The following is a 24,366-nucleotide window of genomic DNA, read 5'->3' as shown; positions in this document are numbered from 1 at the left end:
CTTGACAGAGTTGAAGAGTGGTAAAGAGTAAGACAACGGTAATCAAAACCCTTATATATGATTTTGTAGAGAGAAAAAAATCCGGAGCAATGATTCCACCTTTTTGGGAAACGACGCCTAAAAAGGCATTATTAAACAACAAGCAACCCCAAAAATGTGCAATCGATTAGACTTTCAAATTCATGCGCCTTTCCATACTTATCCCCTTTTTCAAATGTGCAATTGATTAGACTGTCTACTGACTCACCTCTTGTACCTTTAATTGAATCGTCACCGCCATAATTAACCGAGGCTATATACTGACTCATCCATTCGTTTGTAAATAACTCTATTGCACCATTAGGAACCGAAGTTATATATTTGTGAATACCTTGTGAGTAACCGAACTAGACTTTTGGAAAATCCAGGATTTTCATGCAAGATAGTGTCAAAGATAAAGAAATAAATCAAACTATTTATGGGATTTTGTGATGTCATTTAAGACACATCGCAGTGGATCCCGGGCACGAATCTCTTCCTTCAAAGTCAAGAGAGACTTCAAAATGCTTGTTTGGATTCCCGTTGAATTACGATCAAGTACTTGTTAAGATGCATTGAAAGGCATCTTTTATATATAAGGCTATTAAGGGTGGCTTTCGCTTCAGTTCAGGTTTTGGTTCTTGACAGAAGACCAAAATAGAAGGAAGTACTTGTGAGACCGATGTGGCATGTTAAACAAGTAGGTTTGGAACATATTCAGTGAGTTCTTGACATAAGTATATTTAAAATCTCAAAGAAAAATAAAAACTGGATCCTATGGGAAGAAAAGTCGTGCTGAAAGACATTTTCATAAGGATCTCTCAAAATAAAAGGAGATTTCAAGGTACTTCCACAAAAGTGGTTTCGTTAATTCAAAGGTGATAGCTAGAACATTTAATTGTTTACCGTCAATGCATTATATGTATTGAATTTTGGGTTTCACTTAGCATGTACTGGCATGAAACTAAGATCATTAGCATAGAAGTTGTGTAACCGTAAACCTCAATGGTAGTTGCTGAGAGTCTCAAGGGTTACATTCATGAAATGAATTATGATGGAGAATAAGATTGAGGTGGTTAAAGAACCGAATGTACATCGACTATAAAAGATAGACCAAGATGAAAAACTATTAACTCAATTGGAGAAGAATAAGGTAGCTCATGATTAGAGTGAATTTGACAGCCTAATTGGGAAGATGTGATTTGTATATATCAAGTCATTAAGGCTTCACTCAAAATATTTGGAGGCTTGGGTCAGCATGTAGCAGCATTCTTCTAGGGACACTTAGCTAATACATAGATAAAGAATTCTACCTGCCACAGCTCCATCATTGAGAATAGTCCTTATACACGAATTACATTAAGACTGAAATAAATTGAAATATAATGAAAGAAAATATTTTTGAATGATGATTTGAATTTTCTGAAAAGAAATAAAAACATAAATGATTTTTTTTGGATTTTATAAGATTTCCTAGAAAATAATTAAAAACAGAAAGAAAAATATTTTTGGATTTTATAAGATTTTCTGGAAAAGAATTAAAAACAGAAAAAACAAATTTGGATTTTATAAGATTTTCTAAAAAAGAATTAAAAACAGAAAGAAAAATATTTTTGGATTTTATAAAAGGAAAAACATAAAATAAATTACGAGAAAAAAAATGTACATACTATACAACCGAAACCGTCACTCGGAGATAAGAGGCGAACTGAGCCCGGTAGGACCAAACCCGAAATAGACCGAGTGTTCGGTTAATTTCGGTTCCCAAGAGAAGCAAACCCGAAATGGACCGAGCGTTCGCTCTATTTTTCTTCCAACTTTTATTGAGGTGAAAGTGATTTCGAAACAGATTAAACTTCCATCACTCCTAATCCTTATAGGCTTTTATTAAAACTTGCTTCAGGCAAGGCCTTAGTAAAGATGTCAGCCAATTGATCAGTGGTTCTTATGAAATGAATTTCTACATTACCATCTTCCACATGATCCTTGATAAAGTGATACCTCAGTGCTATGTGTTTCCTCTTTGAGTGTTGCATTGGGTTATGAAAAATCCTAATAGCACACTCTGAGTCACAATATAGTGGGATTTTCTTCATGTTCAGGCCATAGTCTCGAAGTTGACTTTGTATCCAAATCACCTGAGATGTACACAATGCTGCCGCTATGTATTCTGCTTCGACTGTAGAGAGAGACACACAAGTTTGTTTCTTTGACTGCCAGCTAACAAATTTTCCATCCAGAAATTGGCATCCTCCAGTGGTACTCTTTCTTCCAGTCCACATCCTCCTAGATCAGCATCTGAGAATGCTTGGATAAAGAACCCTGATTTGGCTGGGTACCATAGACAGAGAGAAGAGGTTCACTTTAGGTATCGAAAGATATTCTTCATAGCTAGCAGGTGAGGCTCATGTGGATTAGCTTGAAACCTAGCACAATAACAAACAAAGAACATTATATCTGGTCGACTTGCTGTTAGATACATTATGGACCCTATCATCTGACAATAGAGGGTCATGTCAGCTGCCGTTTTGTCCAGAGAAGGTGTTAACTTCATTCCAAATGCCACAGGAACCTTTACTTTTGAATCTCCCATCATGCCAAACTTGGCAAGCAAGGTCTTCGTGTAAGCCTCTTGATTAACAAAAATGCCTTCGGGTCCCTGTCTAATATTCAAGCCAAGGAAAAAGTTAATAGTACCCATTGAACTCATTTCAAATTTAGTCTCCATCAACTTCCTAAATTCAGCTGTTAAGCTAGGATTTGTGGAACCGAAGATGATATCATCAACCTAAATTTGAACGATCATAAGGTGGTCATCCTCTTTCTTACGAAAGAAGGTTCGGTCAACCGAACCTTGTTTAAACTTTGACATTTTGAGAAATCTAGTTAGCATTTCATACCATGCCCTTGGTGCTTGCTTGAGACCATAGAGTGCCTTGTCTAGAATGTAGCAGTGATCTAGATACTTCTCGTTCACGAAACCCTGTGGTTGCTCTACATACACTATCTCTTCCAGTTCTCCATTTAAGAAGGCAGACTTCACATCCATTTGGTATACTTCAAAGTTCTTTCGTGCAACATAGGCTAGAAAAATACGAACTGATTCTAGCCTTGCTACTGGAGCAAAGGTCTTTTCGTAATCTATGCCTTCTTCTTGACAGTAGCCTTTCACAACCAATCTTGCCTTGTTGTGAATCACATTTCCTTCCTTATCCATCTTGTTCCTGAAAATCCGCTTTAGTCCAACCATAAAAGCATCCTTTGGTGTTGGAATCAGTCTCCACACTTTATTTCGCTCGAACTCATTGAGTTCGTCATGTATCGCCTGTAACCAATCAGAATGATCGAGTGCAGTGTTGACCGTCTTCGGTTCAACCTTGGAGACAAACGAATTAAAAATGAAAAAATCCACTTTAGAGAATAGTGCAGTTTGTTTCACTTTCAGTTTTGATCGTGTGAGTACCTTTTCTATTGATTCACCAATCATTTGTGTTTGTGGGTGATCTTTGGTCCATTTGGTGAGAGGAGGGTAATTATGATCATATGGGCGATCCAGTTCAGCATTCACTTCTTCTTCGAATTCTGACGGAGTTTCATTATCGTTTGTATTTACATTCTCCCCCTCGAATGATGATACCTCTTCAGCTTCAGGCTTAGAATTCTCCCTCTGGACTTACATTTCGGTTGGTATTGATGATGATGGGCTCTCCCCCTAGAATGGTGAATCTTGGCTATCTGGAAAAGACGAACCCCCCACTGAATATGAGAACTATCTTTTGGAGGTTCGCTTGTGTCAGGTTGTTCGGTTGTTATCGGTTGTTCATCCGCCATTTTCCTTTGCAGCATCATCGATTATCTTCTTCAAGTTGTCTACCATGTTGTCCGCAGCTTTGGATTTAGAGTGAATAGCCTTTTCTGGTTCATCAAATAGCAGCATGTATTGCTCAAAGAGGTTTGAAATTGGTACCGTAACTTGACCAGATTTTGGGAATATTTCCTCCACATAACCTTTGGTTGTCTTTAGTTTCTTGACATAGTTATCATCGAAGGTGACATAATAGGTCTCTTCAATTTTCTTTGAATGCTTGTTCAGAACCCTATATGCTTTGGAGTTTAAGGAATAACCTAAAATGATTCCTTCGTCTTCTTTGACATCAAACTTGTTTTGGTGCTCCTTTGAATTGAAGATAAGGCATCTTGAACTGAACACATTGAAAAACTATACATTAGGCTTTCGGTTGTTCAAGATATCATAAGGAGTGATGGAGAAACGTTTGTTGAGATAAGATATGTTCTGCGTGTAGCAAGCAGCAGGAATGGCATCAACCAAAAAATATACAGGTAGAGAAGCGAAGCTAAGCATGTTCGAGCTGCTTCACACAAAGATCGGTTTCTCCTTTTGACAGTTCCATTCTAGTGTGGAGTATATGGAGCCGATAAGTTGTGAGTTGTCCTCTTCTCTTACTTGGTTGAGAGCTGAAACTACCTTCCCGTAGGTTCTTCTCATTGGTTGGTCTAAGACCAAAACCATCCTTTCGGTTTCTCTCACTTAGAGGACTGAAACTTCCTTTTCGGTTGTCATCGGTCTGAGTACCGAAACTCTTCTTTCGGTTGCTATTCTTTTGTGGACCGAAACTCTGTTTTCGGTTTTTGATTCTGGGGACCGAAACTCTTCTTTCGGTTGTTTTCATTATGTTGAGTACGAGAAGCTGAGTTTGCTTTTGCTTCTTCATTTAACTTAGTGGTCTTTTCATAGCAAACGTAAGTAGGGTTTTGGAGATCGCCAAAACTGTTTCCTTTCAGTGAGATTCTTCTTGTATCTCAAATTACGTTGATGCTTTCTTTCTAACACCAGTTTTGGAGTTTTGTGGATGTTGTCCTTCTGCTTCGGTCTTTGAGCATGAGTTCGCTCTTTAGCGAAGAGTTTTCACTTGACACCATGACCGGTTCGCTTGAAGGAATTTTGGTACCACTTGTGCTTGGCACATCAAGGTGTGTAGGTTTATTAAGTGTTTCCACCACATACCTAACTTTAACCCTCCATGATGTTTTGTTAGATAGACCTACTGTTTCATCGGCATTATCAATCGGTGCTGACCAAAAAAACTCATCACAGCCATCAGCATTATCTTCTTCTACTAATGTTGTCAGTTCGGCTGTCTGTTGCTGAATAACTCCTTTAACTATATAAACTTGATTTATAGTTGTTTGAACCTTTTGATATACAACAACCTTTTCCTTGATGACTTTGTTCTTGTCTTTGGACAAACGAGCGAACTCAACAAATTTTTGCAGAAATAAGATTTTTGTTGGTTTCTGGTTCGCTCTTGACAAATTCGAAACAATCCACCTCATCTTCTATAGATATTTCACTCATATCATCATCCTCATTGAATTCAGAAGTGTTTTCAGTGTCAATTTTATTTTCTGAACTTAACTTGGCATTCAAAGAGTCAAATTTTTGTACAAGTTTCACTGCAAAACACTTGTTTTCTCGCTCTTTCGCTTCATCTAGTCCCCCATCAGTGGTATAGCCTCTCATTTGTGACACCCCAGAGGTCACCATTAGACACTTTTCTGCAACGTCTTCTACTTTCACCAACAAAACCCTGCCATGAGTGGGCTTCCTTACTTCTTCATCTTCACAATGTGCGGACCAAACTTCAACACCGCCGAACTCATCGTCAACAATATTTCCCTGCACAATAAGAGCATTCATAGTGTTATTGGATCCATCTTTCTTCTTCTTGATTTCCTCCCATCGTCGTATGAGGTTCGCTTCCTCAGCATCATCATCATTCTTATCTGACATCTTTCTCAACATGCAATCTTTGGCAAATTGATTTTTGCCTCCACAGTAGTGACAATTAAAACCTGACTCACCACTAAGTTTTACTTTCTTCTTTGGTTTTTTGGTCTGAGAAACACTCTTCGGTTCCTCCTTTTCTTTCTCAGCACTGTAGCTTCCCTGCCAGTTTCGGTTCTTATTAGTTGGGAACCTTCTTCTGATGAACTTCTTGGGATTTGACACCATCAAAGCATAATCTTCACTTGTTAGATCATATTAAAAAAGATCTAAATCTTCTTCTTCTTCAGAAACATTCTTGCCTTTGGAGATTAGGGCCAAGGACCCCATGCTAGAAACAGCATTCGTTTCTTTAGTCATTGCACTCTCATGTGAATTTAATATTCCGACCAGTTTTTCCAGAGAATAAGCCTTGAATTGTTCATGTGCCTTCACAATAGACACCACAGCCATCCATTCGGGTCTAAGGCCATTCATGAATGTGACCTTCTGTTCAATAACTTTCCTTTCAATCCCATGCTTTATCATATTACTAAGGAGATGATTAAAGAAATCGAAGGCTTGAATAAGCTTCTCTTCAGGCTTCTGCTTGAAGTCACCAAATTCTGAGAGAAATAATGTTTGGATTGAATGCTCAAGATCTTCATCCGTAAAGTACAGTTCCTTCAACCTGTCCCAAATTTCTTCCGTTGTTGTGCATTAGCTTACCAACCGAAACATGTCCAATTGTAAAGCAAACCTTATCATCCTTAAAGTTTTGATGTTGCACTAAAACTTGTCCTGTGGATCTCCTCATCACTGGTCCCACCGCTCTCGCGGTTGTGGCGTGTAACCACCATGATGTCTCTAAAACAAAACACATAAATCATCAAAGACTCGCTCAACCACACACACACTCGATTACCCGACTCTACTTGCTCCTTAGCATCCTAAGGATTCTTACTTGGGTTGCATATTGATCCGATGTTTTCAATAGTACCGACCCAATACTACCTTCCACACCAACATGTAGTCACCCCATGTCCTCCTAGGATCCCAATTCACAAATACTTTATCCCTGATGAATATCAGACTACTCTCTCACTAGACCTCTCATATGCTTATCTAGGTATCTCTCCTAGATTATCTCTCGACTCATAACGCTTTCTAAGTGATTCCTGCTAGATACTCCTACTCAGCACATATTCAAGGAATATAACTGATAACATCGATCAATATCATCTCCTAGGTTAAGGCATCACAAATCAAGCAACTCTAGCCCTAAAATATTAAATACCTAGCCTATCCTCTTGCATGCATCCATAACATTTCAAGAATATCTCATAACAAAAATAAGTAAGGATATTTTGGGAAATCACCGTTCAGGCTTTGGCCGATTGTACACACTCCTCCAACTCGTATTTCTCTTAAAACTCTTATTCATTTTGGGAAAAATCATTTCTTTTGAAAAAATTTCTCAAATCCTCAGTTTGAGTCCAGACACACCCAAAGGTACATCTGAATCCCTCAAACCAAGACTCTGATACCAGCTTGTAACACCGAAAATTTTCAAACAATATTTTCATTTTAACAACCACATAATTCTCATAAACACAATTAAAAAAAAACCCAAAGTGACAAATGATCAAAAACACATGTCCATAATTGTTTGAATAAAATCTAGAATCCTCAAAAATATAACTCTATCCCGTGTGTACAATCAAGTCGGCGCCTTCCCACGATGCTGAGAAGTACCTGAAACACATATCATAATACACGGTAAGCACTAAGCTTAGTGAGTTCCCCAAAATACCATACATAACTCATTAGCGTCTCATGGCTATATCTCAAATAAAACCCTCTGGTTGATGTGTCTTAGTGTAACCCTCCAGTCCCACAACTCAACTGGACCCTCTGGTCCTAACTCAGTAAAACTCAACACAATACATAGCATAAATTACAAAGACAGAATGCAGGATATCACAATACTCAATAAGCACATAAGACCCTTCGGTCACACAAAATTACGACTCAAGGTAAGTATAGTGAGAAGACTCACCTCATAAGCAAGCAAATAAACCTCGTACACAAATCACCAATCCAGCCTCCGCTTAACACATACGATAAATATCTCTATTTAACAGGTAAACCACAAATCTAAATAAACCAATCTCTTTTGTCCCTCTAATATCTTGGGATGGGTAAAAGACCATTTTACCCCTCCATGGTCTCCATAATCCCTGACTTGACCAAACCCTAAAGTCAACCAAAGTCAACACTCGAGTCAACAGTCCATGTTAACCTGACTCATCGAGTGCATCTATGTGCCTCGTCAAGTCCCCTCGTTCCTTTAGAAATGTCGTGAAAATCCAACTTAACTCGTCGAGTTGTCTCACCAACTCGCTGAGTTACTCATGTCCAGACTCGTTGGGGAAAACCCTAGCCGACTCATGAAGTTGGCTCATCAACTCGGCAAGACCTCTAAGTCTATTTTCTCATTCAAACGTTTTACGGAAGAGTTACAACCCCAAAATCTAGATCTAGTCTCCCAAGACTGAGATACCACGTAAAGTTGCAAGCTTTACGTCCATGCATGGCACTTAGGGCATGAAAGCCAAAACAAGTTCCATTTAGAGTCCTAAGCATAAAATCTCTCCTCTAACTTGATAAAGCTTGGACCTTTGGGCTCAAGGGACCTCACAAGGTCCAGATCTAAAGTCGCAATCTCTTGGAAAGCCAAAAATGCTCAAAGTCTCAACGAAACATGAAAAAAACCCTAAAACTCCCTAAACACAAGATCTAGTCAAAATAATGAGCAATGTGGTGACTTTTACCTTCAAAGAGAAGCTAAGGATAGATAAACACTGGATCTAACAGTCCCTTCTTGTTAGCCCATCCCCCTTCTCTCTCTCTCTCTCTCTCTCTCTCTCTCTGATCAATCTAAACGATTAGGGTTTCACACAGGGGGGTAAGGTGACATGGGAGGCGGAAATGAGGGCTTAAGGTCCTTTAAATAGGACACAAACCCGGGAAATTAGGGTTACCTCTCATAGTGCCAACTCGTCGAGTTTGTCCCTCCAACTCAGCGAGTCAGTCGAAAAAACCCACGCGACCAAAACCCTTCTATACTCGACAAGTTGGGGCCTCCAACTCGTCAAGTTGCTCAATGAAAATCATGAAAATTATAAAAACATTATACCCGGAATCGGGATGTTACATGAATAAGAAATTAAATAAATGGTTTATTAACGTGTTATGAAAATAATATATTAATGAAAAATAGTATTATTTAATTAATATTTAATCAGAAATCAATTGGGATTAATTTTGAGATTAATTGGATCAATTAAAAGAATAGGAACTATTTCGTTATTTATTAATAGTTAAGAAAGGTGTAACATCTCAAAAATTAGGTATACCTTGTGAACCTTCTTCTTTGAGTGATTGTCATATTGAGCCCTTGATAAGAAGATGCTTGGTTGACAGGTACATGGGGCGTACTGCGGTGTACGCTCAGCGTACTTGTCCGTGTTTTGATCGTGAAGGATTGTCAGGTACATGGGGCGTACCAATGTGTACGTGGGGCGTACCCGACACAGAAGAGAAACCCTAATCCTTTGAGCCTCCCTATTTAAAGAACCTTATGACCCTTTGTTGTCCACCTTTCTCCAGAGTCTTCTCTTCTCAAAACCCTATATCTCGTTCATATAGCAAGGAAGTGCCTTAGAGAGCTTATTGGTGCGCTCTTAGCCATTGGAGTAAAGTGAAAAGCTTTAGAAGAGGAAGAGTTAGAGCTCAAGCTTGTAGATCCGAGTTTAGCAGTGGGAAAAGCTCTAGTTTGAGGTATAAAGCTTCATGCTTTCCATCTTTTATGTTTGTTTCATAAGAAGGATGTTTTAGGGTTTTTGTCCCCCAAGTTTATGGCTTTATGAGTTGTTGAGTTCTTGGAAGCCGAGATATATCCCATGCTAGCTCATTTAGGGTTGTTATGTGATAAAATCCAGTCTTGGTTGTCAAAAGTTGATCATGCATGAGATATGGACCTTTAAAGGTTGGAAATGGAGTGGTTTGGGTGTTGGTGACTTCTACAGCCGTGCAAAGGCTTAAAGTCACCGACTATATGGATTAAGTCGTATTAGAGAAGTCAGATCTGGAATTTGGACGCAAGTATTAACTGATTAAGACCCAAAAATCAAAGAATATTGAAACTAGGAGTTACGTCGTGCGTAATCCCAGTACGCGGAGTGTAGGGGTCGCGTTCCCTATTTCTGTGAGGTTGCCGGGTACGCCCATCGTACAGGTCTGTTACGCGCAGCGTAACCCGAAGAGAGTTGACTTTTATTGACTTTTAGGGTTTGTTAATATTTGGGTCTTTGAGCCATGAGAGGGGTAAAATGGTCTTTTACCCTTTTGAGAGTGCCAAGAGAGAGTTTAGTCTAGCCTTTGAGAGTTATATTGATTAGGGTATTTATTCCATGTGATTAGGCGGAGGCTAGACCAGATTTTACCAAGACACCCGAGGTGAGTCTTCTCACTAAACTTTGCCGTGAGTGGTAATTAGAGCCATGTGATACAGTTATTGTATGCTATCTATGTGATGTGTTGCACTGCATTATTTCTATGTGATTTATGTTGTGTGTATATTAGAGTTAGGACCGGAAGGTCCACAGAGCTAGGACCAGAGGGTCCACATAGTTAGGGCCCAAGGGACCCACAGAGTTATAGCCTCGAGTGGCTAATATGTGTTATATGTGGTATTTTGGGGAACTCACCAAGTTGTTATGCTTACAGTGTTTTGTGTTATGTGTTTCAGGTACTAGTGACGATCGCGGGAACGCGCCGGCATGATTCGTACGTACACATGGAGTTTTATATGTTCTTTTCATCTTGGGATACGTTTTATGAATTGAAATGTGATACATTGAGATTTTTAGATCCATTATGAACGGAAATGTGTTTTGAAAATGTGAGGATTTGAGGAATTTTCTGAATAAAAATAAAAATTTTCAAAAGAAGTAAAAGATTTTGAAAAGAGCAGAGCAGAGTCGTGTGTACGATCAGCCAGCGCCCGAACGGTGATTTCCCAAAATACCCTTATTTTATGTGATTATGAGATATGATGTGGTATATTATGCATGCTAGAGTAGACTAGGTATTCTCATTAGGACTAGAGTGGCCTGATTTGTGATGCCTTAGTCTACGAGATTGCTGCTAGGAGATGCTTTAGAGGGAATAGATAGCAGCGAAGGGCTTATGAGAGGTCTGGTAGAGAGTAGCCTATGCATAGTGAGAGTAGAGTACTTGGAATTTGGGATCCTGGGAGGAGGACTTGGGGTGTATACCAATGCGGTGTGGACGGTAGTATTAGGCCCGTACTATTGAAGACACCGGAGTGGTGCACAGTCCAAGTAATAATCTTTGGAGTACCAGAGGTCAAGTAGGGTTGAGTTATCGAGTGCGAGTATGCTCAAGCGGGTATCTGATATTTTGTTGTGTTATATTTCAGAGAGACATCATGGTTGGGACACGCCACACACCTGAGAGTAGTGGTACTAGTGATGAGGAGATCCGCAGGATGATTCATCAGGAGGTGGTTGTGGCCATCCGAGCTGAGATACCGCAGATGTTTGGGTCTATCAAGACCACTCTGATCGAGACTTTTTACGAGCGTTATGCTACTCTTTCTGATGCTGTTGTTGCTGTGGCCACCGCAACCATCACTGCTGCTAGGCCGCAAGGGGGTGACTCGTTGTTATTTCGGGAGTTCATCAACACGAACCCACCAGAGTTTGATGGAACGCACGATCCGATTGCTGTGATGAGATGGGTTTCTGATATTGAGGGGTGTTTCTACATGTGTTCGAGGCCAGAGCATTTGAGGGTCAGGTTCGCGCTGAACCAGCTTCACTTGGGAGCGAAGGACTGGTGGAAGTTTGTGATGACGCATTTTTCGTCTGCTGAGCTTGCTGCGGTGATCTGGGAGAGGTTCACCGCTATGTTCCGTGAGGAGTATGTTCCCCCGGTGGAGAAGGGGCGTTTGGCACCACTACTAGAATATAGGCCTTTAATGACGCGCGAACAATGACACGCGGTGATTTACGATACGCAAAAGTGTGTGCGTTAAAAATAATGTCATCTCCCAAAAAATATGAAGGATTTAGGTCACTCATTTTTGCGTGACCTAAAATTAGTGTCAGAAAAAAACACGGAGGGCACCCATTAAGAAAAGCGTGTCGTGCAGGCATGTCGCTTTATAATTAAAAAAAAACATGGAGGGCAGCCATTAAAAAAGTGCGTCGTGCAGGCATGTCGCTTTATAATTCTTAAAAATGAACGCGCTTCTTATAACAAGGTCGCGGGGGATCTAGGGTTTTTTTAAAAAGGTGATCTCTGTTCGCTACATCTGCTCACTTCTGCTCATCTCCACTCAGCTCTTCCCACCGGCGACCTACGCTCACCTCTTCCTGCCGGCATCCTCGAGCTCACCTCACTTCCCCGAGACTGCAACGATTGCTCAAGTTTACAAGCATTTGTTTAAGAGACAACCATTTTCGGATCCTCACGCTCACAAGACTACGATTTAGGGCTCGTTACATTGTTCTTGTGTCAGACATACAACAAGGAGATTTAGGGTTTTACAACTTCTCCCTATCACCATCTATGAACTAATGAAGCCCTAGATAGGTACGATTCAAGCATCATCTATGTTAAAGTTGGTCATGCCTCCTTCAAAAATAAATCGCAATATATCTTTGTTGTTCCTCCCCATCAGGTAAGTTGATGGTCCTTCATTCTCGACCACCTAAATTCTCGCTCTTTTTTTTTCTCTCAATATTTCTTCTCCATTCTCCCTTTTTTTTTTCTCTCGATATTTCTTCTCCATTCTCTTATAGTTATGTTATGTGGTTAATTTGTTTATACATATACTTGATACTTGATAACTATGTGTTGTCAGGTTTCTATTTCAGCCCTGAAGCATTGAGTATTGAGGAACAATGCAAATGGATTAAGGAGAGTTCTAACTTTCCTGAAGCAACTTGTAATCTGCCGGTGATAAGGAGGGGCAATATGGGCATGTGCACAGGGCCCATTTTTTTCATGGGGCCTTTTTTTTAATACTACATTAATGAATCAGGCCCAAATGCAAAGAAAAGGAAGGCACGCGAAGGGAAGGCAGTCGGCAAAAGCATCATACAGCGAGCAACGAAGCGAGAGTTGATTAATCAATCGATTACCAGTCATTTGCGTCCACTCCTGAGTCCTACTAATCAGGTTAATATATACAACTCCGGTGTGTGCGTGGTAGTGATGTGAGTTTGATTATTTCCTTTTTACACGATGTTCCTACAAACTATAACAATTTCCATATTTGAATGTGCCACATTGATTGAATTGTTTGATATTTTATCGAAATCTGAGCCAATTTTACATATTTGATTGTTGTTATCGTTAGGATGTGTTAATGGTATTGATTTTGATGGATGATATTCAGTTATCTAGACGTTCTTTTAGGGTTTACATGTTTATATCAAAATTAGGAATAAATTCTAGATTCAGAGTGATGTTAGCATTGTTAACTATATGTTAATTTACAGTTTAAATTTTACCATTTTCCTAATTGTTAACTCTTCACTTCAAGGTTAGCCTTATAGACTATCAGATTCTGCCAGCAGCTCTATCGAAGGTATTGATCAATGGAATTATGTCTACTCAATAGCAATTCTACATATGGGAAAATAATTCTAGTGCAAGGCTTCTGAAAATTCCACATGTTATGTTTAGGTTCAGAAGAAAAAAATGAAAGTCATGTCATCCTCGTCATCGAAGTACAAGCTTCTTGTCTTTCATCACTATTGCTCAATATTATCAGGCTATGACATGGATTGTCATTTATCAGTTTTACAAAGGCAAACCTAAAAAGAAACATTTTTTTGTTGATATTATTCTTTTCCATGGAATTCTCTCAGGATATTGAAAAAGCTTAGGAGATATGGAATTTCAAGGATACTATCCTACGAGCTACTAAATACAGCATATTATCTTTCTGCCTTTCTCATAGCATGGTAAGTGATATGGAATTTAAAGTTAATAGTTTTAAGAAATTAACGTCTATATATTTATGTCATTTGAACTTCAGTGGCTTACAATACAATCATCCAGGGGCAAAAGTGGACTTAAGTTTTGTCAATCTATGTATTCTATCTTTACTTGTCCGAATATCTTTACGAGCTATTCAGAAGGGGAACTTCTTGTTGAAAGGAGTATTCAACCAACTTTTGCTATTGCTTGGTCAAACCTTGCTGGCCTTTTCATGGAGTCCCGTGATCTTAATAGGGCACTCTAGTATTACAAGGTATATACATATTATTATTATTATTATTATTATTATTATTATTATTATTATTACTTTTGTTGTCAATGACATGCAAATGTTATATATATGTCTTGTATTATTCCGATGGATTTACTCTCAGTGTGGATCTTGTTTATTTCAGGAGGCTGTCAAACTTAAGCCAACATTTTCTGATGCCTATTTGAACTTGGGAAATGGATACAAGGTGAGTACTCCATTGGTTTTCTGATAATTCTTGGTAGATATTAACACAAGGAGATTGTTTTTCTTTCTAAAATTGTTTTTTCTTTGCATTTTATATGCTTTGGGAATGGCTACAAAAGCTATTGTATGTTATGAGCGTGCTCTTCAGTCTAAACCAGACTATGCCATGGCTTTTGGTTAGTAATAGTAATATTATCATGTTTTGTTTCTATCTTTTACATGAACCAACTATTTGACTTTTACTAAGTTGACTTTTACATTGTTCAGGGAATTTAGCTAGCATATATTATGAGCAAGGTAACTTGGAGATGGCAATTAACCATTATAAGCAGGCTATAGCTCGTGATGTTGGATTTCTGGAAGCATATAATAATCTTGTGAGTTTTTCATTCTCTTCTATAATCAATTTTTTGTGTGTTCATGCTTTTGACAATATACTTTTCACAAGGGAAATGCACTTACGGATGCTGGAAAGGTTGTTATTTTTGCATTTAGGTGTGCTAAAAGAGTTGATTGATGATTGAACAAACAGGGGAATTATGTGGATGCTATTTATTGCTACAATGAAGTTATTCGCAATGATCCTTTAGCACCTGATGGTCTTGTTAATCGTGCAACCTTTCCTTGCGATTGCATATCCCCTTGATCCACTCCTTGCACTTGAAATCAGGTAATTTTATGAATCATATGAGTTATTATATGATTTTCTTTATTAAGTCTTTCTTTTCTGTATACTACAAAAAACACATTAATTGCTACTTACAGTTGATACAAAGCAGCTGTCAGCTTCAACATCATTTCTTGGCTCATATCTGTCATAAGTATCATAGAAGATCTCATCCACAGGTCCAAGAAGGTCTACCCCATACTTCAGCAACAACACATGGGAAAAACTTTCTTTTAATCTTTTTTTATTAATTCATCTCATCAAAATATAATAAAATAAAACTCACTCGTTTCCAGAGTTCATTTGTATGGGATGAAAGTGACTGGGAGCAGGGACTCCATTGACCACATGACAACTAGACATACCCATGGAATCCATATGAGGCGGACCTGGAGTCCCCATTGGAGGTTGCCGTAGAACTGGGTATCCCATGGGTAAGTTGTTAACTGCACTGGAAAGAGTAATATTGAATAATAATTCTACACTTTCTAAAAAATACAACTTCTTTCTTTGTAGCAATAGATTACCATACCTGGCATGGGATGTACCCCATTGTGTATGGGACCCATAGGTAGCTTTGGAGGCATTGGGTACTTCATAAGGTGATATTGATGCTCGAGTAAATGATTGAAAAGGATGATCTGCTTCTTTAATTTTAACCTTATTTAGTAGGCTCTGAAAAAATATGCATTCTCTTCTTCTAACTTCTGCCAAACTATCCACCAAAAAAGGAAAGTTAACGTGACAATGTAAAAATGATAATAATAATAACATAACAGTGATTACCAAGAGTTGTAAAACCAGGATCTATACGTGCATCATTTAATAGAGTTTTTACCACCTCATCCCTATTCATATACAACTGCAAACAACGTTCTATCAAGTTTTGAACCTGCAACATTCAAGATTTATATCAACATACACCAAATCTTGACTTGTCTGTAATAATACTACAAGAAAGAAGAACAAATTCCCTTACAAGTTCAGTATCCTCCCTGGAAACTTTTCTGTTGTGATTACTGGAGATGGAAACCAAACCAAGTCAGGAACAAGAGTTTCTATTCAATTATTATTTTGGTCACTTTGAGACTCGTGTTGAGTTTCCGGTGTGTCCATTTTTTATATGATTTTGAATTAAATTTAATATTTTCTTACTCAGAAGCTCATAGACATGACTTAAGGTCACACTTGGATTATGTTGGGTATTTTTATTTAGAAAATGGAACCCCTTCCTGAACAAGAACGATTTGAGGTGAGGTGTCCATTATTAATCCAATAATCTATTTTTATAAAAATTATAATATGATATATTGTTGATATCATAAATTTTTATGCAGCTTGGATACAGGGATTCTCTACAATCTCCCTTACAAGTAAGTTGTTTTTGCAAATTTGTATTTTCAATTTCTATTTCTCTTTATTGTCTATTCTAATGACATGATATGTTGGTTGAGTAGCTTTACAATCACATGCTCCTCCAACATCTATTTTTGCATCAGTGAACTTTCTGTTTGCTGAGTCACTAAACATTAGGTAATAAAAAGTAAGTAGATCTTTTTATAAACCCATTTTCTATATATATATATATATATATATATATATATATATATATATATATATATATATATATATATATATATATATATATATATATATATATATATATATATATATATAACGACTATATGGCTTACAAATTTAGAGAAATGACCAAGCTGACATGGCAGCATTCTTTTCAGCTTGTTTCTTAGATGTAACCACAATTAACATCACTACGGTCGGGCTATCGAACACGGGGTCAGAAGTGAATTACGAGTCCTCTCGGCTTTGTTCACCTATAAAGGTACAACCAGCTAGTTCTACAGTGCATGTGAACACGGGCAAATGCCCCAGGCCTGACCTAAAAATATAAATATACTGGCTTGAATGCATAACCGGTATAGGGTCCTAAAAGAGCTTAATTAGATATCTGAGTTGATTAAACGAGCTTAATTAGACGCTTCATCTGCAGGTGGTTAACAAGGACTGGATGGAGAAGAACAAAAGATGATATTTTTCTAGATGTTACAATTACATCTACTTTACTACCTTTTACATGAAATTTTACATTCTTTTTAAGCTGAAAGTGTAATTTAACTTATCTTTAATTTTCAAGTTTCAGTTTTACCTTCCTTTGTCTGTTGACTTGGTACTACTTGTTTTGTATTTACATGTAAAAAATGCATATGATATTGAAAAATTGAGAAAATCTGGCTACTCAAAGAAACAATTCTATGCTGAGGCTGTAAACCTTTAAAAAGAGGTATGATATTTACTATAAATCACTGTCAAAATTAAATATGTTTGGATGCGTTTTTAACTATAAGATTATCTTGTTTGTAATATTTAAAGAAATTATAAGGAAATAAGTCCTAGTCATCACGTTAAATCCTCTTGAGGTATGTTTGGTTGGATGAAATAGACAAGGTAATGGAATGAGTCATTATATTAATGATCATATTTTGTTGGTTTGATATGAATGAGATATAATGGAAACCCGTAATGGAAACCTGTAATAGTCTAGCTGGATTAGCTCGATCATCTTCTTGGTTTGATATGAATGAAATATAATCGAAACCCGTAAGATATTTAGTAGATTCTTTCAAGCTGGTGGATGCGAGCTTCGTCTTGTTTTCATAACGCAATATGTATAGTTTTTAGTTTTATAACCAAATATGTTAGAGAGGGGTTTGTCTGTATAGTAACAATCATGTTTTCATAATGCAGGGGTATATGAGTCTTTTGACATAATATGCATATACCTGGAGAGTGATCAATCTGTTGGGACTGACCCAGATAAGAACTTTTGGGTGAAATACAGAATGGTTGTTTTGAATCAAAAGAATCCTTCCAAGACTGTGGAAGGAGTCATCTATTTGTACAAAGACATGGAATAATTATGTGCTTTAGTTTATGAAGGTTTCTGATATGCTTGAAGTAGATGCAGGGTTTCTTGTAAGAGACACAGTTGTTTTCGTTTGTGAAATCTTGGATTGTTGCCCATGTGTGACATCCCCAAAATCTCGGCCAGAAAAGACCGATTTTCATTTATGCTTTTAAAATAATTTCAGAGTAAATCCTTTTGATTTGAAAGAGTTGCGGAATTTGTTCCCAAAAACAAAACATGATAAAACAATGTTTACCAAAGCATTTCATAAAAGAAATGTATTTTCATTATATAATCAAAACTCGGGGTGTCATGTTCCGATACAGACCAATAAGCATAAACGATAACATTACAAGTCATTAAACAAATATATACATATACAGACGTGTAAACAAAACAACTTGATGGTTCATCCATCTTATGCCCTCGTGCCACTTCCTGTAATACAAATAAAACTGAGTAGGTCAGTCTTGTGTAAACAAAACAACTTGATGGTTCAACCCACAATAAATAATTATATTTAATTTCCACCAACCAACAATAACCTAATTACCCATTCCCGTTATTCTCACTTTATGTCCCTAAAACAACTAACATAAGGGACCTAGTCTAAGAATATTTCATCGGGGCGACAACACATGCTTCAGGGGTTCCTCAGCAATATAAGTCAAACAAGGCAACCATGAGGGGGATGGAGTTCAGCGAATGAACACCCAAGTTCATTAACACCTACAGGTGGCGAACCTGCTAATGTTTCCACAAGACTGTCTAGAAAAGTCCGTGGTCGTCATCTAAACTCCGCTAGATGACTAAATCAAACAACAACGAGGCCTCTCATCTGTTTATTACACACCAACTATCTACCCATGTTCTACCCAACATATTAGTAGATAAAATATACATTTATATACATAGTTTAAAAACCTTTATAGCATGCTTTAATCAATACATATTCCACATAATAGATGAGGCACACACACATAACACGTATTTCATAGAAAACAAATCAGATCCATGAGATAGAAGAGAGTGAATATACATTCACACATATAACACAAAATATACACGTAACACGTATTTCGTATAAAATACTTCATGATTATGCGTTAGAAGAAAGTAACCACACACTCACACCTATAAACAACAATATACTTAATACACTCGAACCATACTTGTATTATTATCGTGTTTATGAAAGGTAGTATACACTCACTTGATCAGAAGATGATCAGACAGCACTACGACTTCTAGAAGTAGTAAATATCAGCAGATCTGGAAGATCTCTACAAAAATCGAACTTCTCGCGGACAGAGCTTCGGATCGGGAACCGCACTTCTCGGGATCTTCGGGATCCCGGGACTTGCCTCGGGGCTCAAGAATAATATCGGGGCTTCGGGGTATTTCTGGCACGCAAATCGATGCAAAACGGGAGAGAGAAGAGAGAAAATAGCAAAAGAACTCGACTGTCCTCGCATCCTATTTATAGGAGGCTAGAGCCTCGGAGTATGCGGGACGTACTGCTCCGAAACGTCATGGCATTCGTCATCCAAAGAACTCGAGTGCGAGGTGCGTCATGCTTCGCTGTACGTGGGGCGTACATGAGTACGCGGGGCGTACTTCGGATCAGGTCGGTGACTCCTTCGGATAATCATCCGAATTAAAGATTAAATTTAAATACAAAATAATTAATAAACTTCGGAAATTCATATCTTCTTCATACGAACTCCGTTTTCGACGTTCTTTATATCCACGCGTAGGTGAGACTACGCTCTACAACTTTCGTTTAGACTCCGTCGGCTAAGTTTAAATTTATTTTTATTATTTATTTTTAATAGGCCGGGACAGAAAAGCTTCGTTATAAATTCATAACTTCTTCGTTTGATGTCCGTTCTCGCCTAACTTTTTATCGCTTCGATACCAACAACGAGACCTTCGATCTTCGTTTAGATTGCTTCGGCTAAAAACCGCTCGATCTCAAATCGAGTATTTTGGGCTGCACATCGCTAAGCCGAAACTTCGATAAATCATAACTTCCTCATACGAAGTCAGATTTGGGCGTTCTATATATATTCGGAAACCTCGTTTCAACTACTACAACATTAACCAAAGATATCAAGTTTATTTTACACGTAAATTTTGACACTTATTTTTATTCTTAATTAATCAAACCACGTAATTAAGCAATTAAGCACAAAACACATAATACTCAAATAATATACTTCTATTATTTCAAAACGGGTTACAAAGGTTAACCTAGACTATTACATTGCTAAAAATGGGAAACCCGGAAACACAGGCGTTACACCATGGTTCGAGTTTGCTGATCTTGAGGTCAGTAGTCTCTTAATTCCTTGTCTTTTTTCATTCTCCTTTTCTTTTTTAATAAAAAGTTTATCTTTTTTCTTTAGGTCATCTGCCTTTGACTTTTAGAACTCTACCTGTTAGTCCACCTAGACCAAGTTACTTAACAGGAATTGGAATGAGAAGAGTCTGTTCACTGGAGATCAGACCACACTTAATGGATTCAGGGCTTGCAGCCTCTCAAAGTTGACATATTAGTGCCTTGCAGCCTCTCAAAGTTCCTGCATTCATGTTATTCATTTAGAAAGGAAATTGTCAAAGGAGAGTGTCAAAGGAGAATTTAGTCATGGGTTTCTTTTAATGGTGTACATGTTCTGTTTTCTATAATAATATTATTGAATATTAGCAATGTGTTACATTTACTTACTATTGGAATGATTATTTGTATTTGACATATTAGTGCAATGAATTATCTTTATTGTTTATGGTATTTTATTTTATATTATGAGACTTGTAATGTGTTATTTAATTTGAAAATTAGTAAATCTATCAAAAATATAAAATTTTAAAAACATTTAAAATTATGACACGCAAAAATGTGTGCCGTCCTCATTTATGACAGGGGCTTCCTTGATACGCATTGTGTGTCATTAACACGCACGTCGTAAGGTTAAGACACACAAATGCGTGTCGTCTTCCTTTATGACAGGGTCTTCCTTGATACGCATTGTGTGTCATAAACACACGTCGTAAATGCGTGTCATAAATGAGCGTCGTAAAATCGCGTCATCTATAGACGACGCGCAAAAGCGCATCGTCTCTCTTTATCACAGGGCCTTCCTTGACGTGCATTTGGGCGTCGTCTGAGCGTTTTACGACGCGCAATGAGCGTCGTAAAAGGTTGTTTTTCTAGTAGTGCACAGGAGTTTCTGACCCTCAAGCAGGGTACTGAGTCCGTTATAGTGAGTACCAGGATGTTCCATGAAAGGGCGATGTTTTGCCCTGAGCACATGTCTATCGAGCAGGCACGTATGAGCCGATAACTGAGTATTATGAGGAGGGACATACGAGAGTTCATGGCGAACTCATCATATCGGACATTTGCCGAGCTTCAGGCAAATGCTCGGAAGAGAGAAATAGAGATGGAGACTCAGGCCAGGGAGGAGGCAGAGTCTCAAGGGAGGGATCGGCGACCGGCGCAGTCCTAGCCAGCAGCCAAGCGGGCCAAGCCCGCCGATCCGAAGACTGGGAACCAGAAGGTTCGTACTTGTGGCAAGTACGACAAGGGTCATGATAGGGTTTGTAGGGATGGGTCTTGCTACAAGTGTGGCAAGGAGGGACATATGGCTAAGGGCTTCCCCAAGGGGTTTGTAGTATGTTTTCACTGCAACCAGACCGGACACCGGAAGGCCGAGTGTCCGCAGCTGCGAGGGTCAGCACAGGGAGCTTCTCATCGATCTGCCCCTGCTGCTGTTAGAGCTTCAGAGAGTCGGTCGATGAATATTGAGGCACCGAAGGCACGAAGGAGAGCCTTCCAATTGACCGAGGAGGAGGTCCGCGTTGCGCCCGATGTTGTGGCTGGTATGTATTCTTTCATGTATTATTTTGATAATTGAGATATTGTTCTTATATTATTATATGGGTAGGTACTTTTCTTGTGACTTTTGTACCTGCTTTAGCGTTATTTGACTCGAGTGCGAGTCGATCTTTTGTATCTTTGGCCTTTAGTCAGCACATCAGTATTAGTCGAGAGGTGTTGAGTTGACCTCTGTGAGTTTCCATAGCTGACAAGAGTGCGGTGTATGCCACCGAAGTGATTCGAGGATGTGTACTCGAGATCTTCGGATTTGAGTTCCCGATTGATCTGGTTCCGATTGTGATGGGAGATGTTTGTGTTATTGTGGGCATGGATTGGTTGAGCAGATTTGGCATGGTTATCGACTGCGAGAGACAGCTGGTGACCATACGAGACCCTAGTGGGGGAGTTCTTACAGTGTCCGGCGAGGGTACCCGTTCTGGGTCAGCATTTTGTTCAACCGCTAGAGCGAGGCAGAGTCTACAACGGGGCTGCAGTGGGTTTGTGGCGTATGTGATTGATACGAGGGTTGATTCAGAGAGACCGAGGTCATTTGATGAGGTTTCGATAGTGCGAGATTTTCCGGATGTTTTCCTTGAGGATTTGTCGGGTGTGCCTCCCGAGAGGCTGGTAGAGTTCTGTATCGATTTGGTTCCGGGGGCAGTGTCTATCGCCAAGACACCCTATCGTCTTGCACCTCCACAGATGCAGGAGTTATCCTCGCAGCTTCAGGAGTTGTTGGGGAAGGGGTTTATTCGGCCGAGCAACGTCATTGTTATCCTTGTTGACTCGTCATGGATAATGTAGCATCCACACTTGGGGCCTATAACGTTTTGGGCCATTATATTAAAAAAGTAAAATAAAATTTAAAATTATAATAATAAAGTTTTAAATAAAATGCTAAAAATAATAAATAAAGTCACACAGTTAATTAAAATGTTTATACAAGTAATGAAATTTATTTAAAAAGGGAAAGTTTGTGAAAAGGGTTAACCGTGTCAAAATAGTGAAAGATAGGTTAACTAGGCGAAAGGCCTTTGTGAACACGGGCACAAAGGTATTGATTTTAAAATTAGATTTATAAAAGCTCAGATTCATAAATTATTAAACTAAAGTGTGTTAAGTTGATATGAACAAATTTATTTCAATTTAAACACAATGGTTACACAGGCGGACTTATCCGTAATTGTTTTTGGTGCACATTGTGTACGATATGTTCTTATTCCTAATCAACTCAACAACGAAATCTGTGTTTGCTTTAATATTATCTTCAAATAGTTACATAAGCATTTTTGTGTCATATATACACTTTAATGACACACAATGTGTGCATGAAAGACACTTTTTCCAGTAGCGTTTGCTATTTCTTGAGGTGGCCTTCTTAACTTCCATTGTAGATCTAAGTGTTTTACCTTGACCGTCGATTGATGTTTGGGAATTCTCCGGAGAAAGTCATAAAAAAATCAAACAAAGGGGAATATGACGAAATAGATCCCGAACTGTGAGAAGTTTGGTTGTACGAAAGAATGGTCTAAACCCTTCAAATTTTAGGGCACCCGATAATTCACGTCCTAAATTCTTCAAATATATATAGAAATGACATTTTGTTTACGATACCAGTTTTGTGTATCATAAATCCACCTGTGAAGTTTATCGAGAAAATGACACATACGCCCTATGAAGTTTCTAGGGTTGACCCTTTTGGCCACTTAAGTTTTTTCGTGGTTTTATGAGGGAACCAACTTGTGGGCAACCTATTCTTTTAGTTCCCTTTACTTGTTTTAGCCGGTTTAGAGGATGCGTAGACAAAACTTGGGGCCCACCTCTGTCTGTCACACACACACACCAGAAAAAACCCAGCAACAACCAAAGTTGTTGCCTACTTCAACCCATCCTCTTGTCTTCCTTCTATTTTGATGGCAGACTGATCCAATCACCACCAAACCACCGCCATGGCCAGTTGATGCAAGCCTACAACCGCAAATAGGACCATCGACACTGTTCACCAGAGAAGAAAAACCGGCGAGAATCACCATTTTCCCTCCAACCTTCATCTCTTTTCGACCTTCAAGCAGCTTCCAATCATTTTCCTTACTCCTCCATCAATCTTAGGTAATCCATTTTCTTTTCTGTTCAGAACTCATTCAAAAATCTCCAAGAACAGTCAGCACCTACCATGGTGGCCGGTGACATGAACAGTTTCGACCGTATAATCCCAGTGATGGTTCGGTCCTAAACAGATATATGTTGTTCCTCATTGGCAGTACTCTCTTCTGGTCGTCACCTGTTACAGCCAAGAACAACAGAAGTTATGAGTGTTGAATATCACCGGTGATGATGGGTACCACCCACCACAACAGCGGCGACGAGTGGTGGTAGCACAACAGCTCCGCTGCTTCCGCCTTCCCAATCTAGCTTTGATCGAATAGGAAAGAAGGTGCACATATCAGGGTTGTTTGGAGTGGGGTTGCGGTGGTTCTATGGTGGACGATGGTGGTTTTCATAAGGAAGAAGGTGATGGCAATGGTGGAGAGAG

At 38.6% G+C, this 24,366-nt stretch overlaps 1 protein-coding gene and 1 pseudogene across 7 annotated transcripts; one reads left to right on the top strand and one right to left on the bottom strand.

The window, feature by feature from the left end:
- Positions 1 to 12,970: 12,970 nt before the first annotated feature.
- Positions 12,971 to 15,678, top strand: LOC145053004 (uncharacterized). Of its 7 annotated transcripts, XM_079000959.1 has the most exons (12): positions 12,971 to 13,075; positions 13,448 to 13,487; positions 13,586 to 13,629; positions 13,771 to 13,866; positions 13,941 to 14,156; positions 14,299 to 14,361; positions 14,480 to 14,536; positions 14,628 to 14,737; positions 14,893 to 15,030; positions 15,126 to 15,216; positions 15,324 to 15,461; positions 15,544 to 15,678. In XM_079000959.1, exons 3-6 carry the CDS (start codon positions 13,601 to 13,603, stop codon positions 14,339 to 14,341), a joined length of 384 nt encoding a protein of 127 aa, XP_078857085.1. In that variant the 5' UTR covers positions 12,971 to 13,075; positions 13,448 to 13,487; positions 13,586 to 13,600; the 3' UTR covers positions 14,342 to 14,361; positions 14,480 to 14,536; positions 14,628 to 14,737; positions 14,893 to 15,030; positions 15,126 to 15,216; positions 15,324 to 15,461; positions 15,544 to 15,678. The 7 variants fall into 7 exon arrangements, with proteins under 7 accessions (XP_078857085.1, XP_078857090.1, XP_078857083.1 ...); XM_079000964.1 differs by having other exon boundaries at positions 13,964 to 14,156; positions 15,126 to 15,461; XM_079000957.1 differs by having other exon boundaries at positions 15,126 to 15,461.
- On the bottom strand, positions 15,109 to 23,884 carry LOC145049815 (uncharacterized; annotated as a pseudogene).
- Positions 23,885 to 24,366: the final 482 nt, after the last annotated feature.

The sequence above is a fragment of the Lactuca serriola genome, chromosome 5, assembly GCF_051521515.1.
Source record: "Lactuca serriola cultivar US96UC23 chromosome 5, Lser_US96UC23_V15, whole genome shotgun sequence".
Classification (NCBI taxonomy): domain Eukaryota; kingdom Viridiplantae; phylum Streptophyta; class Magnoliopsida; order Asterales; family Asteraceae; genus Lactuca; species Lactuca serriola.
The sequence above is the reverse complement of the archived record's forward strand: the minus strand, read 5'-3'. Positions and strand labels throughout refer to the sequence as shown.

Coding starts and splice junctions, on each gene's coding strand:
- LOC145053004 (XM_079000959.1), top strand. CDS start 13,601: ATGAAAGTCATGTCATCCTCGTCATCGAA. Junction 13,867..13,940: donor TCTGCCTTTCTCATAGCATG/GTAAGTGATATG, acceptor TTTGAACTTCAG/TGGCTTACAATACAATCATC. Junction 14,157..14,298: donor GGGCACTCTAGTATTACAAG/GTATATACATAT, acceptor TGTTTATTTCAG/GAGGCTGTCAAACTTAAGCC.